Source organism: Solenopsis invicta, chromosome 1 (assembly GCF_016802725.1).
Source record: "Solenopsis invicta isolate M01_SB chromosome 1, UNIL_Sinv_3.0, whole genome shotgun sequence".
Lineage (NCBI taxonomy): Eukaryota > Metazoa > Arthropoda > Insecta > Hymenoptera > Formicidae > Solenopsis > Solenopsis invicta.
The window spans coordinates 13,938,713-13,958,101 of NC_052664.1; the positions used below are offsets into that span (position 1 = coordinate 13,938,713).

A 19,389-nucleotide genomic window follows, 5' to 3' on the forward strand; every position below is an offset into this window, starting at 1 on the left:
TAATAGAAAGTTTTTCTTGGTATCTACAACAATCAATTATTGTAAAAGAAAGGTTGCTATAGTAACACGCATCCTGGACAATACACAAATCTTTGTTAGCACGTGCAGTTACCAGATCAATTTAATTGTCTTTTCTTGTGAAATCCATTCTCAAATTCTTTTGAACAAAAGAGACAATATTGGTATTGTCGACAATAGAGTGACAAATAATATATTAAAATTATTTTCTATTAAATGCTAATTAAAAAAATGGTTACTTTATCTCTTAACTAAAGAAAAACAAAAATGCATTTTTAAAATACAGTTTGTTGTAAAAGCTAATTTTTTTGTATCCATATTAAGAATCTTAACTTTAGATATCCTTTAATTTTTTTTTCAAAAATTAGCAGCAAATATAAAAATTTTGAAATTATCGGATTGATAAACTACTTGGCGGGATGACACTAAAAAAGCAATTTTTGCAATAATAAATCATATTTAAAAAGCGCATTTTCACTTCTGATTTTCCCCTTGTAAATAAACTAATTCTGTAATTAGTTTTTCATTAAAATCTTAATTAGAAAAAAGTTAATTATAAGTTCATTAAACGACATCTTCATTTCTAGTTATCATACTTTAATAATCTGTGCATCGGATATTCTTTGCAGAACCAATCTCCGTTTTACATAGAAACATATACGGTAGAGGAAATTTGCCAATACCCTCCTAAAGCGGCACCTTCTTATTTCTCAGAAATTAAACACTGTATTGATACTGAGAAAAACGTGATTTACTTAGATAAGTAAAGAAATAAATCCATAATTCATACATTCATGGCTACTTTCTATATAAAATCTGCACGAATACATTTTTGAAAAGCGAAAATAAAGCTTGCATAATATTCTTTTGTTAAGTACTTAAACAAAATATATTATTGATAATATTAGCTTATTTTACATGTTTGAAATTTTCTAAAACTGTTTTGCTTATATATCTTTTTTTCATGCTTTCTCGTAATGTTAGGTTTGGAACATAAAATCGCTGTAAAACGTAAACTAATACACTTCTCCGTAAGAATAGACAATAACTACGAAATAACTATAGTGTTGATAGAGATTTCAGAATTTTTTACATTTTCTTTAATACTTTACGATAGAAAAAATAGTGTTGGATTGATCCACTAATAAGGTGCCAAAGAAACGTACAAAGTTTAATTCTTTTACATCAATCTTTTATAAATTATGTTAACTTTTTAATAAAACTGTTTAATAAAATTACATTTTATAATTTTTAATATATCATTTTATTTTACAGTTACAACTCTTATCGTACCGAGTCGTGTCTGAATTTTGCTATTACTACCTACTGTGCGATACTCTTTTCGGATTACGTTGCAAAATGTGAAATGTTAATTATTACAAAAAGCGAAACAATATTATAAAAATTGCTGAGTATTATAAAAATCTGATAAAAGACACTTTTTAGTTCGTTTTTATGTTTTTCAAATTTTATTTTTAGACTTTTTTAAAAAAATATTATCCAAAAGCAAAGTGTTATGCCAGTATTGTTGACTTTCCTTTACTTGATCTCTGCTCAATGCACATTTCTCGCACATGAGAAATAAAAACATTATGTCCTTAACGACCGGAATAATAAATATTCGTAAAACGACGGGGGTCAACCACGCGGCAATATGGTCGGTAAGACGAGTCGTGTTTCGGTACATTTACGGCTTCCCTACGGCGTGACTCGAAAATAACGTCTATAAAAGAAGTCCATGAGGCGAACATCACTACAACGATCACAACTGACGCACATTAAACGAGATGAATACGAGTTTAGTACAGCGCTACACCTTTATGCGAACTTTTCACCATAATTTTTTTGCACAACGATATTGTATTAATAATGTTAGTTATGAAAAATTGTTATTTTCAAATTTCTCAAAGTTCTCAGTTTAAATTTCACGCAATGTATGTATTTATACTTGTTTTTTTTGCGTTTTCAAATCAATAAACTTAAATCTAATGTATCATAAATAAATAAAGTTAGATTTTATTATATTTAATATTTTTCTTAATTCCGGTTATTAATATAATCAAATAGAATAAAATATATATTAAATAAAAATTAGAAGCATTGAATTTCTACAAGCTAAACAGCTTCTATTTATCTGCTTTACGTATAAACACAAATATATCAAGATATGTTTTAAAATTATATTTAATGTGTAAAATTTATAAAATATCTAAGAATATATTTATTTTAATAAATAAATGATGTAGTTACTCACCTGTGTTGGTAACACTATGAGAGCCACGCAGATCATAATGACCATGTAAAGTTGCGAAGGCCAAATGTCCGGCACGAAATCTCCGTAGCCTACAGTGGAGAACGTTACTACAACGTAGTACGTACTTTGAAATAGATTCAAATGCCTGTGCCCCGCTCTCTGGAAGTGTTGGATCCCGCATACGCTGAAATGGAAAATTCATTGGATTGCCTTACGATGAACCGATAATGACCAAGGAAACAAATCTTAGGACAATTACATGCGTCCAACATAAATCTACGTCGTTTATAACTGTATACTGTGGGGATTACAGCTAACGTAAATTCACGCTTTCTATAGTCGCGCCGCACTGCAGATGTCGCCTGCATTTAAATTGCAAGCCACTGAGAATCAAGAGTTTATAGCCATTCATTTGGGAGTGCATACACGGTAATTTAAGTCATTAATGGCTTTAAGATAATTCTTTTCATCATTGTTTTCGTAATTGCGGAATAAATTTTAAAACGCAGAGTAATGTGGTTCAGATATAAATATATATTTGAAGATTTAGGCTACATTATTTAATAGATATATATTTCTTTAATTTTTCTAATATATACATTTATTTATTAGATGGATATATCCTTGATTAAAATACATACTATGTTCTAATTCTATAAAATGCTTATTATTTTCAATTTTGGTTTGCAGAAAAGCATACATTAATTATTTAGTTAAAATAAAATTGTAATATATTGGGATAAAAAAATTTTATTTCTTATTTTGGAATGACAATTATAAACTATATAAATTAAAAATTTATCAAGAAATATTGTAATTGAAAATATATTCAGCAATACATTTTTGAGTGTATTATTTAAAAATAGTGAAAGAATTATTGCCGGATTTCCCTCGGTCCCAGAGAATAAATTGTACAGCTTTCGTAATTTTTATGCTTGAATAACAAAATTTTTATTTACGTATAATAATTATGAATATGCGAGAACAAATTATGATGTAGACTGTAATTAAATTCTTTTAGGATGCTGGATAAAATATGTAAATTAGTTATTAAAAGTCAGTTAATATCTTTAATAAAAAGATATAAAATTTAAAATAAAATTTATAACGCGCGCGCGCGCGCGCGTGTGTGTGTGTGTGTGTGTGTAATTTTAGTATATGAAGTCTGCATTTTTATCACATTTTTATCACATTCGAGCATTTATTTTATAAGTAACAATTTAATTATCTATTTAACTGAATATATATAATTCTCGTTATTTGTTTTATGCGCTGATAAAAACTTTTAATTGATAAACGTTTTTCTCTTCATCAAATCAATTAGCGCATGACTGCATATTGACAGATTTGGAGAGCAATCGCAATTAGCGTAACGAACTTCGGTTGCTTCTTAATCAATTCGACGTCGACTTTCAATCTCAGCAAACAAATTTGTGTTACTCAACAAAGAGTACCTTTCCTTTCGTCGCAATTTTTCATTCGGCAACCTCTTGCCGCAACGTAACGAATGTACAATTAGCTTAACTACTCAAAGCAAAATAAAACGCCACCCTCAATCGTTCTTCGATCGTAATGGAATTGATGTAACGGCGTAAAAAAAGGAAGAGATTGAACCCGATTGTGAGGAAACCATCGTCTAGCATAAAACCGGCCGGCGCTTATAAACAGCCCGATATCCATTATGCATACGGCCCCGTTTCTATATCTATATACGACGTATATATTTGTGCACCTTGTTCATTTTTCCTCCCTTCCTTTATCCGCTTGCGCCATCGCATCATCGTGCTTCCGTTCGACGTGTCGTGACAGTCGAGCGTGCCCCATCGTACGTTAATTAACAACAAATGGATCGATGCTATTTCATATATTTCACCCGAACACTAACTGTAAAGTATCGTGAATACACAGCCTACTCTATTGCATGTTTTAGGCATGATTAAATTGACTTGCAATTTCTGTCATTTGTTAAAAATATAATTTCATAAATATACAACAAATTAGTAGTTATACAATAAAATGTCATTATTTTATGTTCATTATAGTCTTTACAATTTATTAATATAAACTAACATATAATTTCCTATTTCATTATTATTCTCTGATAATGATACTTTGCAACGTCTATTAATGCGATGTCTGTATTTCTCTCTTGTCGAGTCTTTTACTAAGTTATTATGTGATGTTAGATTAATAAAGTTTAAAAATAGTAACATATTTTTCAATAAAGGCAATATAATAAAGAGAATATTCTTTTAATATTTACAATTAACCTTTCATGACTGTATTTTAATAAATTCAAAAATGTATACGTTTTAAATTTATTAAATTTATAATAATTTAATAAAACTAATTAAAATTTTATACTTTTAATTACTTAAAAAGACTAAAATATCAGAGTTATGGGTTTCAAAATTCGTACAATGCGCTTTTGAAAACCGTCGAAAGCGCGCGAAACGTACGGTGAAAATCGTCGTTTTGTCTTCAAAATCTCTATACGTCAGTTTACTGCGTTTTCGCACACGAACAGATAATAAAGTCAGGCATTTTTGTTAAAATTTTCATTGTTCCCTATCCAAGAACCATGGTTTGTTAGCAACGTTTTCGCTAACGAATCTCGTCCGAGTGTACGTGACGGTTCCAATTCAATCGAACATTATTCTATGGAAACAAGCGACGTAATCGAGAAAGATTCTTCACTGTCCGTTAAAAGAGTTATTAAAAAGTGTGTTTTAAAGCTTCAGTTTATTTCAACGGAATAAATTTTAAAATTCATTGAAAAATTAAAAGACTTTATTGACAATCCTCAAAATGTGAATTTTTTAAATGAAGTACTAATAAAAAATCTAAGACTTTTTGCAATTTTTAAATATCCATATATACGTACACGCAATCTTATTTTTGAAAGAATAATGTTTAGACAAAGTAATGTTAGTTACACTAATTGTACACGTCATTTTGATTGTGTAATTACAAATGCAATATGTGTTTGGCATACGTAAATCAATGCTATTATATATTTCCTCTAATAATTCTGCGAAGGAAGCTTATTACATTCGTGTAAACAGACATTCCGTTAATAAACAGGTATTCAGGTAATTTCCGTTTATTCGGAATAATGTTAATGTTTTAGCGTAATAATAATTATAAGCTAATGTTAATTAATAGTTAAAGATCTCAAATAAATATTGCCAAAATATGTACATCTTAAAAAAATTAAAAAACTCAACGTTTGCATTGATATCTAAAATCAGATTAAGAAAATCAAAATGAGGTACTAAAGCTGTTTAATTAATATAAAGTGTTGTGTTAGCAGCTGTTACGATGGCATAAACGTCAAAATTGTAAATTGCAACTTGCATATCATTAAAGATAATGAAATGTACGTATACAAAGATGGAGGTAGAATTTTCACGCTCAAAGGTTACTGACATATTTTCTCTGTACACAACATTAACGTTTACAATATCTTTTCAAACAAAATTTTGCTTGGATAATTAGATAAAATATCAATCAAGATTTTTTTTTAATTTATCGTGTATCGCTGAAAAGTTAAATTAAAGCAAAATATGTACAGAGAGTTAAAAGAAATTGTACAGAAAATTCAATTTCCTAATAAGAATTAAAAGAAGGGTGTTACGAAAAGTAAAGTCTTTTATTGTGCTCGGAGAAAACACAACGAACATTATTTCTTATTAACTTTTGAGATGAGAAATCCGATGGTGCTGGTTAAAATTACGTTACATAGACGGGAACACATAGAAAATTGCGTTTAAATCGAAAACGCGTGGCATCGCAGTCATATGCAGATAGGACGCTGCGCTATATGTATCGATGGTATTATAGTATAGTTGGAGGTAGAATTTTCACGCTGAAAGGTTACTGGTATGATATTTTCTCTGTACACTACATTAACGTTTGCATCTTTTCAAATAAAATTTTGTACGGAAAATTAAATAAAATATCGATCAGAGTTTTTTTTAAATGTATTGTGTATCGTTAAAAAATTAAATTAAAACAAAATATATACAGATGAGTTAGAAGAAACTATATATAGAAAATTTAACGTTCTAATAAAAATCGCTTATTGACGTTCAAACAAACGACCGTTGTACCTGTTTCTTTTCGCTAATGATATAGCATTTTTATAAAACATTTTATATTTTTAATATCAAAACGTGATGTATCACACCGTGTACCATCAATACATATCGACCTGTTTCGTAAATAACTGTACTGCGTTTTTCCGATTAAATTTTCTATGTGTTCCCGTTATAGGTTAATTTTACCTAGCACTGTCGAATTCCTCACCTCAATAACTATAAGAAATAATGTTTGTTTACTTTTCCCGAGCACAGCAAAAACAGGCTTTTTCATAATATCCTTTCTTATATTATATATAATATAAAAATTCTTGGTTAATCTTTTAAGATTCATGATAATTTTGTCTTTTTAGAAAAAAAATAAAAAAAAGATTCAATTTATAAAATAATAGTAAATGACAATAGTAATAAAAATTATTTTTATCATAATAAATTTAAATTTTGTAAGTATATACTATATTCAGCTTAATTTAATCTGTTACATCAATGTTAGTGAGACCAATTTCAGAAGCGTTAAGTGATAACTTTAGAGAAAATGCGGTTTTTACAAAAGCAAGTCACATAAAATTGACCGGTTACCGTGAAGTTGATCGACGATTAAACCTGCAGATGCGATAGTGCATAGCATGCAGTTGAAACTGTAACGCTTATCCACGCATACGTTTACGGCACGAAAGTCAAGCTACTCGTTTGCAAACAACGTAGGCAATGATTGAACATTTTAAAGCAAAGAAGATTACGTGAATCCTGCAGCTGCAGTCAGTTTAATCATATGGCAAGTATTTAATAATAATTATAATAAGCATGCCTCTCTTTCTTACTCTTTCAAATTAAATATTTAAAAAGTATTATATATATATTATATATATATATATTAAAAACTCAACAATGTCAAAAAATAATGGATTGATACGTTGTATATAATTTATATTACAAATATATGTTAAAATCTATTTTATTCAGTTGCAATGCTTAAATACTTTCAATAGTACCATTCATTCATTCCTTTCTCTATTTCTTTATTTCTTTGCATCTCAATTGTAAGTGCGACGACTTTTTCTAATGTACCGCGACGCAGATTCACCGTACCGTCGCGACGTACATTTTACCCCTTGTCCTTGTCGTAGATAATACAGTCGTGCAAGGGCGAGCTGGCAAGTGCGCCGCTCTAGAATCACACAGTAAATAATAAAGCGTCGCGATCGATGGTGATACCAATCCATCTGCACAAGCCGGTGTGCGATTATTTATTAATGCCTGTCCCACATTGCGATCTGGGTCGATCAGGTGTTTCGTCATTTCCTCACTCGTCCCTAACATTACAGAAGGACAACTGTTGGTTACAATGATTCGCTCGCGCTTGTATATTAACTGTGCTCTAAATTGATTTATCAAGACAGATCTAGGTTTTTTATCCCTTCCTTTTTTTTATATAAACCTCATTTTTAAATGCCATCGTGATAAATACCATAATGATATTGATATCTTAGATTAATAATAATAGTTCGTTATTATCATTACAATAATCGGATAGCGTAAAATTATTTTAATTTAACATCTAAGATTAGTAATACCGTAAAATATGATATAAACATTGAAAAAAACAACTAATAAATATTAAATGTAAAAAAATAGTATAATTTAAAAATCATTATATTCTTTTAACATTTTTTACATTAATTTCTAAGAGATTACTCTATGCAGATCTGATAAAAATTAAATTTAGATCTTATAAACAATTATTAAGAATCAATTGTTAATATACGTCATGAATTTTCCTGCATCTCTTAAATAATTTTAGGTGTTTAAATAATTTTAGCAAAGAAAGCAGTTTATTTTTCAAAACAATAATTGTGTGTATAGCGCGATACATTTCGCACACACGTCGCAAAAGTTCGTCTTAATACCCTAATATATGCTGAAATTTTAACGATCTGTTGTTAGAGTTGCAAATTGTACCGGTTGCATGTGACGAATCGTTGTGTTTTTCATAGTTACGATTCAAATTGCTATCTATTCAAAAGTTTGTGGTTAACTTTTACATAGAATTTTTTTCATATTGTAGAAGGGCAGCTGCAAATTATCCGTAGTTTTAACGTCCACGTCAATGCACGATGACGATTGATGTTACGAACTCCACTCTACGTATGATAGACATTTGTTTTTTTTTCATACCTGCACAGTCGATATCAGTGTTTGATAACTCGTTGCAAATTTTTTAGTCAAATCATAGTTTTTCACGCTACAAATTGCTCATCGCCTTTTCGTTCTCATTATAGTATAATTCATAAAAAATATTTAATTTTTAAAGTTTTAAATATTAATTTTAACGTAGCGTTTAATATATGTATTAATTTTTATATTTATCATAAATAAATTAAATAAATTGTAATCTGTTAGTTGTGTATGTATTAACATTTTTTCAATTAATTAAATAAATAAAAATAGTGTCAAACATCGAAATTTACCTTATTGATCAGAATACTATAAAATTAAAAAATTATTTAACTAAATTAAATTTAACTAAATATCTTTTCCTTCCTCCTTCTCTTTATCATTATTATTGTATTTTGATATTTTCTGGTTTATGCTGATTTACTGAATGTGCATTGGATTTAAACAAGCACTTGTAATATAGCGAAAACGGCAGACGGGATCATACATTCAAACTATTCATTTATTTCCGCCATCTAGGCTTTCTCTCATCATCGCGTTTATAGATACAACTTTATTAGAAGATTAAACAAGACGAACCGCAGTTATCCACGGCTTGGATTCGTAAATGAGAACTCGTACTTCAGTCGGGAAACTTTTCTCGTTATTCGGATAATACAATAAGTCCCCCACGCCGACAAATGAAATAATGTTCGTTACGTAAACTTAAATAACGCGCAAATGCTTTGGTGGAAACTTCATTACGACAGTGTCACGATTCAGGTCCATTGCGAATAACAATTCATGATTGTTTGCATGTATGTCATTACGAATCCGTCATTTAACTCAATCTTGAGGTTACGATATTATTAAAATATGTTATATATTTTCTTGTTCAACCTTTATCTAAATTACTTTTATTAGATTTTAAAACAGGACGGAAAAATTTGATAAATAAATCAATTATATAGGAATCAAATCAAATGTTATCTACAAGATGTTTGTTAATTTAATTTCAATTAATACAGTTTTGTCCATTAAAACATTATTTTACTTATTTTGCACAATAAACAACATTTTCATAATTTGGTTTATTAATAAATTTAAGTATAAGCTTTTTTCAAGAAAAAAACATTAAAATTAAAATTAAAAATTTTTTTTTAGTTAATTCATTAAAATTACTATTATACATATATCTATAGAGTAATTCAAGTATGTACGCAATTTAGAATTTACACCGCAGAAATCAGAAAAAAATAAAAAAAAATTTACATGCAATTATTATTATATGCTTTTATATCACATTAGTGTGTGATTTCAAGTTTTAATTGTTAATATTAACAAAATTATGAATTGAATCGATTTATCAACGTAGTAAGTAGGACAATCATGTATTGTAAAAATGATTACTAAGAAGTGTAAAAGGCTTAGTCGTTATTTTGTGAGAGATGAATATAAAAGGATAATAAATAAAAACGAAATTCAGCAAGATAAAAGTGCTTAAATTCTGTGCTTTGTACGTCAAACTGAACAACTTTGTATCTCATGAATCTCTCGTTTCTCTTTGGATCTCTGTTTGGGATATTCCAAACTTTTAGTATGGGATTAATGCCACAGTGCAGACGTTGTGTGATAAGAAGGCAGCACTTGTGCCTACTCAGAGCATGCAAAATGCATATAGTAGCACTCTACTGTTTTTTTACACGTATTAACTTCAATCTTGCATTATTTTGTATATACGAGAGAGAGAGAGAGAGAGAGAGAGAGAGAGAGAGAGAAACAGTAAACTTAAATACTTTTTATTGACAAAATACAAATACATGCTAATGAAAATGTTTAATCACTTTTCAACATAATTTCCTTTGCGTTCAATGCATTTGCGCTTGCAACGCTTCACCAGGGCTTTAATTTTATAAAAAAAAATTTTTTTGGTTAACACATGCATGCATCATAGAAAATTTTTGGCCACCCAGAGCCTCCTTAAACGGTCCAAAAATATGATAATCACTCGGCGCGAGGTCAGGTGGTTTGCTCAGTTCTGATGTGCTGTTACAGCATGACAATACGCGGTCGCACACATCTTATACAACGATCGCCATGATTTCGAATCTTCATTTCTAGTATATTCCGCATCTTCCTTATGTACTTGACCTTACGTCGAGTGATTATAATATTTTTAGAACTTCTACAAAAAATTTTTTACGGACGACGAGTTGAAAACAGTGGTGCCTATGTGGCTGTATGATCAACCAAAAGATTTTTTTTCTCGGAATCAAATTAAGCCCTGGTGAAGCGCTGGCTCACACGCATTAAACGCAGAGGAAATTATGTTGAAAAGTGATGAAGCATTTTTATTAGTATATATTTGTATTTAAGAAAATATATTCACTTTTTCGATCCACTAATTCAAGAACAGCGTCTCTCTATTGTCGTAAAACGCGGGTTCATATCTGAGGTTTCTGAAGCCGAATTCTGAAATGGCAAGTGAGACCTTCGTAGGGAGCTGTGGTTGCTTTGCGGATCGTATAATAGCGATTATACTTTTTGTGTAAACTCGAGCACCTCTCGGCGGATTATCCCTGCGAGGGATGTTGCCATAGAGTGGGAACTGTGAAAGACGTCACCGGAGTGCTAAAATGTCGAGAGATCAAGCGGCAAGAGATTTCGCTTGAGACTGATACTCCCGTGGAAAGCTGAGTGAAACCTGGCCACGGCGCAGCGGGGCAAAACTGCGGTGAGAAAATTTCGCTGGAAAAGCGAGGAAACCGGCGACCCACAATTCGGCGGACGAAGGACCGGGAACAGAAGTCGAGGGATGTCGATGCGCGGCTGGAGAGCGGGTTATTGGAATAACGAATGTTGCGAACTTCTAGGTTTACATATAAGGAATGACAGAAGGATCGACGATATCAAAGGGTCGCGAAGCGGAAGGAGAAAGGAAGGAGAGAGTGGAGAGGGAGAAAAGAAGGCTATAACAAGCGAAAGTTTCCTGAAAGATTCTCAGAACGAGTTCGCATCCACAAAAAAGATTTTTGGATTCAGTGCTATTATTTTTGTATATATATAGCATAAAATAAATGATACAGTGACAATTATAATTATCATTGGAAAAAGAATATTATATTCTTAAATAAAAAAATTCTTTTCTGAAAGAGCGAAGAGACCAGCTGTGAAGGGAAGGAGACCATGTATCGTTTCGTACGTGTAAAGTTACGAGCAGACCAGGTGGGTCCACTTGCAGTCTGCGATCGAGAACCCCGTAAGTAAATGTTAGTGTCGCAACTGCTCTTTTGGCGGCGTAAAGCGAGATTTAGAGTTCGTACGAGCAATCGATCTCAAGCACGAGAAACCTCTATCTTGTTCAGCTGTTGACTGTCGGAATCGGATAATGAACTTCGTACCGCAAGCCTTTGGTGATTGTTCCCACTCTCATCGGGAAGCCGCAAAACCCTCGCGTACGTGTGCGAGTCGTATCATTGCCGTATTGACGCGTTCCGCAAGTGCGTTAACACAGTGTCTAATTTATTCAGTCGGTTCAAACAAATGAATTCCATCTTATTTAAAATAATAACTGACTAGAAGTTCAAGAATATTAGAGTAATTTTTAGTTAATTTTCCCTAAAATAGAAATGTTTTTTTCCTAAAATTTAGGCTATTCTGCTAGGACTATATCTTTGATGAATAAGTAAGTAGGACAAAAGAAGCAGTGCAAACATACAACGAGAATCTATTTGCGAACAATTATCTCTATTAATTATATACACGTAGTTTCGAAACATTTGCCATGTTAAAAAACGTTTTCTTCTGATTTTTTAATTAATTATCATATATTGCACTAGAAAAGAAGTAAAAAAAAAAAAAATAAAACAGTAAAAAGAATTAAAAGATTATAAATTAAATTTGTTTTTAGAAATACAAGTATACAATAAATATGATTTTATTTGAAAAAACTCACCTAGTAAAGACAAGGCACAGTAACGTAGCACTAAGAATCATCAACTGTTGACTTAATGCCGATTGGGACTTTTGCATTGCTCGGTGTAGATCGTTCTGAAATATAATTATGTTGACCGCAAATTTAAGCTTGACGTAAGTTATAACTAGTTCGGACTAGTTCGGATACTTACGAACATGTTTTCCAAAGAGTGCTTTGCCAACCAGCAATTTAGGAACACCGGAATGAAGAGATTTCTCATTGGTGGATATAGTAACTGCAAACATAACGTAAAAATATCTTCAGTTTTGTCATCTTTCATTTAATATTCATTATATTACAAATTATAATTAACACTTTGTACTTTTAATGATTTGTAAATTTATTACGGATTTAATTATAGCTTCGACGCGTTCAGTTATGTAGTTCCTCAAGAAAATGGCTTTTAATTTAATTTCTTTAATTCAATTAAAGTACGACATGTTTCTAAATTAACACATTATTTGTTAAAAAACGTTAAAGGTAATTTAAATAGTTAATATAATTGTTATTATTGTTAATTGGTTCGACAAATAAAAATAATGTTTTTTTTTGTAATTATAAATAAATAAAAAAGAAAACTTTCATAAAAAAATAAAAAAATATTTTTGTCTTGATGTACAATTCGTAACAATTTACATATGTTTATGTGCATATGATTAACTTTCTTTAAATAATTTTAAGTTATATTGTGTTTCCATGTACTGTAGAGGGAACGTTTGATTTTCTTGAATCAAAGTAACTGACTCTCATTAATTAGGCAAGCATTTGTGCTATGGTTTATAAGGTGTATGACCCTATGTTATTTGACAGTTGCAATATTTATGAAGTAAACATCAACATGACTGCTTAGATGGAACATAAATTTACTCATTGTGCTTGTGTTACAGCATCAAAGACTCATACTAAACCGCGGAGCATACATTTGCATATTAAACTCTAGCACTGGTTTTAATAAAAATTTATTACAGTTTTAAAATGTCATACCTAATTTTACATATATCGTTAATAAATTTGAAATATATCGTTGAAACATTTTTCTCATCACATTTTCTCTTCATATTGTAGAATTTAATTTCTGAATTTACTTTATATATTCTGTTTATATTCAAAATTTAAAGGAATACATTAAAAATAAGAATTAAAAAAATTATAAAATAAGTTTATTTGTTTTGGACATACTTTTTTCAAGAAAATTTAATAGTTGTCTACAAATGTATGTTCATGTAATCCTTCGCAGACACCGTCGCAGCTGGACTTTTGCTTGTCGCTGTACGAAACATGACTGACAAAACACGACTGACGAAACACGTCTTTTGGCTGATTAATGTCCATTTCCACCAATGTAGATTAACTTTGATCTCAGTTTAACTTACTTTTTAGTTTCTTTGTAATTTTTAAAACTAGAAAAGTATGAAAAGTATGAAATTAAAGCCAAGATCAAAGTTAATCTACATTGGAAAGTGGACATAAATCCTCACTGTTAATTTTTTTTTAGGGAGAAAAGCCGATTCCTTTCGTTAACCATTCCATCTACAGAGATGCGTATCTTTTTCAAGCTGCTATTTTAAACGGCTATTTTTAAAAATAGGTAAAATCTTAAGCTGCATGCATAATGTTTATTTCGGTAGTGCATACATTTATGATACATGAGCTATATGCGCATTATACATATGTGATGTGTAACCTGAGACCCGCGGTATCATGTGAAATCAAAAGATTGTCTAGATCTTTAAATCCTCCTTACGGCGTCTGCAGAGAATTAGATTTAAAAAATACAATTAGTTGTTATTTTCTTAACAATTGATATTAAACAATTATAATTTTATACAAAATTAATTAACAATATTTGTTGTTTCTGATATTATTTCTTTGAACATTATTTTAGAATTTTAAAATTACTTTAGGCCTTTTTAAATATATCTCCGGTTGGCATAAATTCATTACTATTATCATTAGATACTATTATGTTATTACAACGATATTTAATAACATGTAACGTTTTCAAATAAGTTGTATTTAACATTGTATACAACATCAGCATGAACATCAGCATAAAGCAACTCACGTAGCAAGTTGACATAATTTGTCGTCATTTTGACGTCAAAATAATGTTTTTGACAACATTTTAACGTTAAAATAACAACAAATAACGTCAGCTTGCTATCTGGAAACTTTGACCATAACTTGAAAATAATGTTTTTAAAATATTTCAACAATGTATCAAAAAAAGTCATGTATCAAATAAAGAAATTTTTTAATTTTTATATAATATTATTTTAAAATATTTAAAAATATGAAATCAACATTTTTAATGTTTCTTGCTTGCTGGATATATATAACTACGCCTATTACATTTTTATGGTAGATGTTTATAAATAGGTAGATGTATATGATAGATGTTGATAAATATTGTAAAACTAAGAACTTGTATGTATATCTAGTTTACACGCTACATCACCGCATAATCCAAAATTAATGAGGTTAAGTTAATTAAATTCTATAGCGCAATAACCGTGCACGTAATGTCGTTACGTATTGTCCACTGTGAGATAAAGGTTATCCCCTATGGGACATGTAAAAGTCGATACATCATAGTCACGCGTGTGCAACTTGACGCGAGTAAAGTCCGTGCATTTTTACACACATGCAATTTGCGTTTAATATACATATATATTTTTTTCTTTTAAAAATTTAATAATTTTTATCGTACTTTTGTGCATATCAATATCTCTTAATTATAAAATTGTATATAACATAATGAATTACATTATTTATTTAAATTCTAAAATCTCTATTAATAAATATCTGTATTAATTAATAAATAATTTGAGAAGACAGCTATTAGAAACAAATAATAACAATCAGAAAAAATTAAACAATATTATTTTATTGTTATTTTGAAAAAATTAGAAAAGAAGATAATAATAAGGACTTCAATTACATTTTGTACATACAATAAAATCGTTAATGATCAATATTTTAAATTAAAAACTTAATAATTTTTCAATGTGGTATTTAATCGATTCTAGATTCAAAATTATTAATATTTATTGTTTAGGATGTTATTTATAAAAATGTGATAACACTAATAGGTCAAATTAAAAGAGATAATGTGCTTCCCTCTCACAAAAATAAATTAAAACATTGGTTTTGTTTAATTAATACAATATTTTGTTATAAAATTATATATTTATTCAAAATAAAAAAAAATATTGCAGAATACATGTAAATATGTACATATATCCTTTCAGTACTATAGCATATAAACTACAGTACTGAAAATCTATAATATATGTAATGTATCAATTATAATTTTGCAGTAGAACTACAAATTTATTGAATAACTACCTCAATACAAAAATTTTGAAAAATACGCTATAGGTTTATTAACATGTTAAAATGCTATTATTTAACTTTACATAACATGAAATGTATACGAAATAAAATATTAAGTAACAAAAAGACACTTAAATGTGTTAAAATAAATTAATCAATTAATGTGACAATAATATACTCAAGTTTAAAAAGTATGAAGAAGTATATGTAATTAAATGTTGAAATACATCTTAAAAAAGTTTTAAAATGATCTAGGAAAAAAGAAAATTAACATATTAGCGCTGTATAACGGCGGGCTACTAAACAAATGATTCCATAAGTAAGCTATTCTAATCTTTTCAAAATAATAATAAGATAATAATTTCTTTTTTTTTTCTGATTATAATTATTTGTTTTTAATATTTGTTTTTCAAATTGTTTGTGAATATAGATAGAGATTTTAGAATTCTAATAAATAGTAATTTATTATTATATACAATATTATAGTTAAGAATTATATTGAAATCCGCGAAAATACGATAAGTAAAATTTGTCACTTATGAATAACTATTATATACCTACAAGCACCATAATATCGTCTTCTCCTCCTAGTATATTTTTTTAAATTTGCTTTAAAATGCACAATATAATAAAATTTTATATAAATTATTAATCAGACAATTTATTTGGAATCAAACACAATTTTTTTGGAATTGAGCAGAGAGATTTCGTCATAAAAATTGAAGGAATATTCAAGTATGTAGAAAAATGTATTATAATAACGCACTATTTTTGTATCAAATTAAAATAAGTGCTTTAAGAAGTAAAAAAAGAAGCAGATATAATTATCTTAAGGACTCACCGTGATTGTGAACGGGATCGTGTTGACTAATTCCAGAATGAAATGGAAGGATAGGAGCTGTTGCCAGACATTTCCCTGTGAACATAACGAAGACAGCTCAACACACCCAGCGACAATTTTATCAAAGTAGACTGTGAATAACGTTTCAAAAATAAACATGCGCTTCGCTGTTCTGCACTTTCTAAAGCAATTTTGTAAATATCATAAAGACAAATACGTATTAACTCTTTCCGGTCGAAGTCTGGGATATTCCCGGTAAGGCTCTTTTACCATTTCTGTTATGTGCCAGGATATTTCTGTAACGAGTAGGCGACAATGATTTAAGCCGTGACATTCTATATTTCAAATTTATATGTTTCTTAAGCAGTAATTGACTGAGCGTAACTGAACCACTGTGCAAGCGGAAATAATTTTGACCGACAAGATTTACGTGCTTACAATTATTACAACTGGAAAGAGTTAATGTGTTAAAACTTGGGAGTTTAAAAGATCCTAACGATTTATTTTTAATTCATAAAATTTTTTATTTCATGTTTACTATTATATTATAAAAAATTTTATACAATAAGTTTAAATTTTATATATGATATAATCAAATCTTCTAAGCAATTTTGTAATTTTGTAAATTTAAAAAAATTTATGAAAAAATATCTCACAAAATATTATACGTCTGCATTATTTTACACGCAATAATCTTATAATAGATAAAGTAATGATTTCTTTAATTTTATTATATTTTTTAATTGTGCAATGTATTCAATATTTTATTTAATCGCCAAAATGGTTTTTTATATGATCGTTTAAATCACAGCACGTTGAGTGTAAGAGCGCAGAAAATTGCAGCCGAGAGGATTAATTGGAAATTATATCTTCTAGATTGCTTCATAAAAAATATCATTTGCCGCATCAGCACCGGCAGTAATTAACTTTAATCGCGAGACTGAAAAGGTGAATACGTGCGTAATCAGATCAGGAACTTCTTCGTCTCGCCCAACTCGATATATATCTCTTGCATTTCACTGAGAACGTGACGGGCATATTACATTTTTGCTTAAACCACGACCTTTCAACGTATTAAGCGTCTCTTTGATGTTAACGACTGACTTTTTATCCCGATAAAAGTTTTGCATTCATATGAAGTAAATTCTTAATTACAATGGTATCTTCTCACAAAAAAAGGAAAAACTAATTTTGTTGCATATTGTTAAACTAACATGCTCTTCTTCCTAGGATTCTTTCAAATTTTATCCATAATATAATAGAATATTATAGCTATATCTCTCACATAATCCAGTTTACACTATTATAATACATTTTAATCTATTATACATAAGATAAAATTTGAAAAATTTATATCATAAATTACAATTTAAGAAATTTAACTAGCGTAAATAATTTTAAACAGTATTCATTTATGCAAACGTCCCAAATAATGCTACGTCTACTTTCTAATTACCATCTCGTTTTATCACGGAATATTCAACAGCAATCAACAATGTATATACTATACTGCAACTTCATGATGTAGACAGGATATACATTAAGTCCTACCTATCACCGTCTTAAATAACCGTCATACAATAAATGCATGAATTTCATAATGCTAGGTTATATTTTTTGTTTTTCATTTTTTTGTAATATTGTATTTTAGAAATTATTATGCAAAATTGCTTTCAAGATAATTGATCTTATCCTGTTCAAATTAAATTATTAAATTATTTACAGTTTATATAAATATCTAATTATTATTTTAATAAAAACAAAACTGTAAATTTTATTTCATTAATACTTTTCCTTATTTCTTCAAGTTGTTAAATTTAAGGGAAAAAAGAGATATTACTTGTTAGAGATATTAGAGATTATCTAAAACTTTATAAATATAAATTTGCAAAAAATATATATATATATACATATATATAACAATTTAACGATAAAAATAGAAAACTCTTTTAAAATAAATTTTTGTTAATTTCTTTATATTGCATTTTTAAGGGAATCGTAAAATTGTGTTTTACTGATAAAACGCGGTTTTTTAAACATACTATTTTTCTAATTCCCTTTACAGATTTAACAAATCTTCTCTGCAATTAATGCAGAAGTAGTTCAAACCAATCAATTTTATACTGAAAAAAAAAAAAAAAATTAAAAACTTTAGGTCTGTTTACCTACTCTCAGTTCAATATGGAGTCTAGAGCTGTCAACGTGTGCCAATATTTACTTCATATAAAAATTCTACATTGTATTTGTACAAAATAAAAATAAATGCGAATTATACGAAAATACAATGTTGACTTCTTAAAATTATGTTTAAATATCTAAAATAAAAGATCAAAATGCTTGAAATTTATGAATTTACATGCGTGCGATATTAATGCAGTAGTATATAATAACGTTCATGTTTCATAAATCATTCGTATGTGCTGTAAATCGTATATGTGTAAGTCGTAGTTCAGATGATAAAACTTTGACTTTAGCATCCCCTTAATGCATATTATATCATTTTGTGTACCATTGCGCAAAATATACTGTTTACATGTATATACTTCACTTGATACATTTTAATAGTCACCAAACGAATTTTCGTATTCTGTTTAAATATAAAATTTTTTACCGTTTAAATTACTGTAGGTTGGATAATAAATTCATGAAATCCGGAGCGATGCAGCACGCAAAAGCAATCAGGCTAACAACTCTGCGCAGACAAACTACT

At 28.9% G+C, this 19,389-nt stretch overlaps 1 protein-coding gene across 14 annotated transcripts in view; it reads right to left on the reverse strand.

Moving 5' to 3' along the window:
• LOC105194352 (potassium channel subfamily T member 2) overlaps window positions 1-19,389 on the reverse strand; it is a 255,391-nt gene that overhangs the window by 27,322 nt on the left and 208,680 nt on the right. For 13 of the 14 annotated variants that reach the window (XM_026137908.2, XM_026137907.2, XM_026137902.2 and 10 more), the window contains 4 exons: window positions 16,680-16,754; window positions 12,654-12,737; window positions 12,482-12,576; window positions 2,273-2,456 (listed from right to left, as the gene is read on the reverse strand). In XM_026137908.2, the coding sequence (XP_025993693.1) occupies window positions 2,273-2,456; window positions 12,482-12,576; window positions 12,654-12,737; window positions 16,680-16,754 (438 nt within the window). The remainder of the gene's footprint in view (window positions 1-2,272; window positions 2,457-12,481; window positions 12,577-12,653; window positions 12,738-16,679; window positions 16,755-19,389) is intronic. The other variant, XM_026137904.2, reaches the window with a different exon arrangement.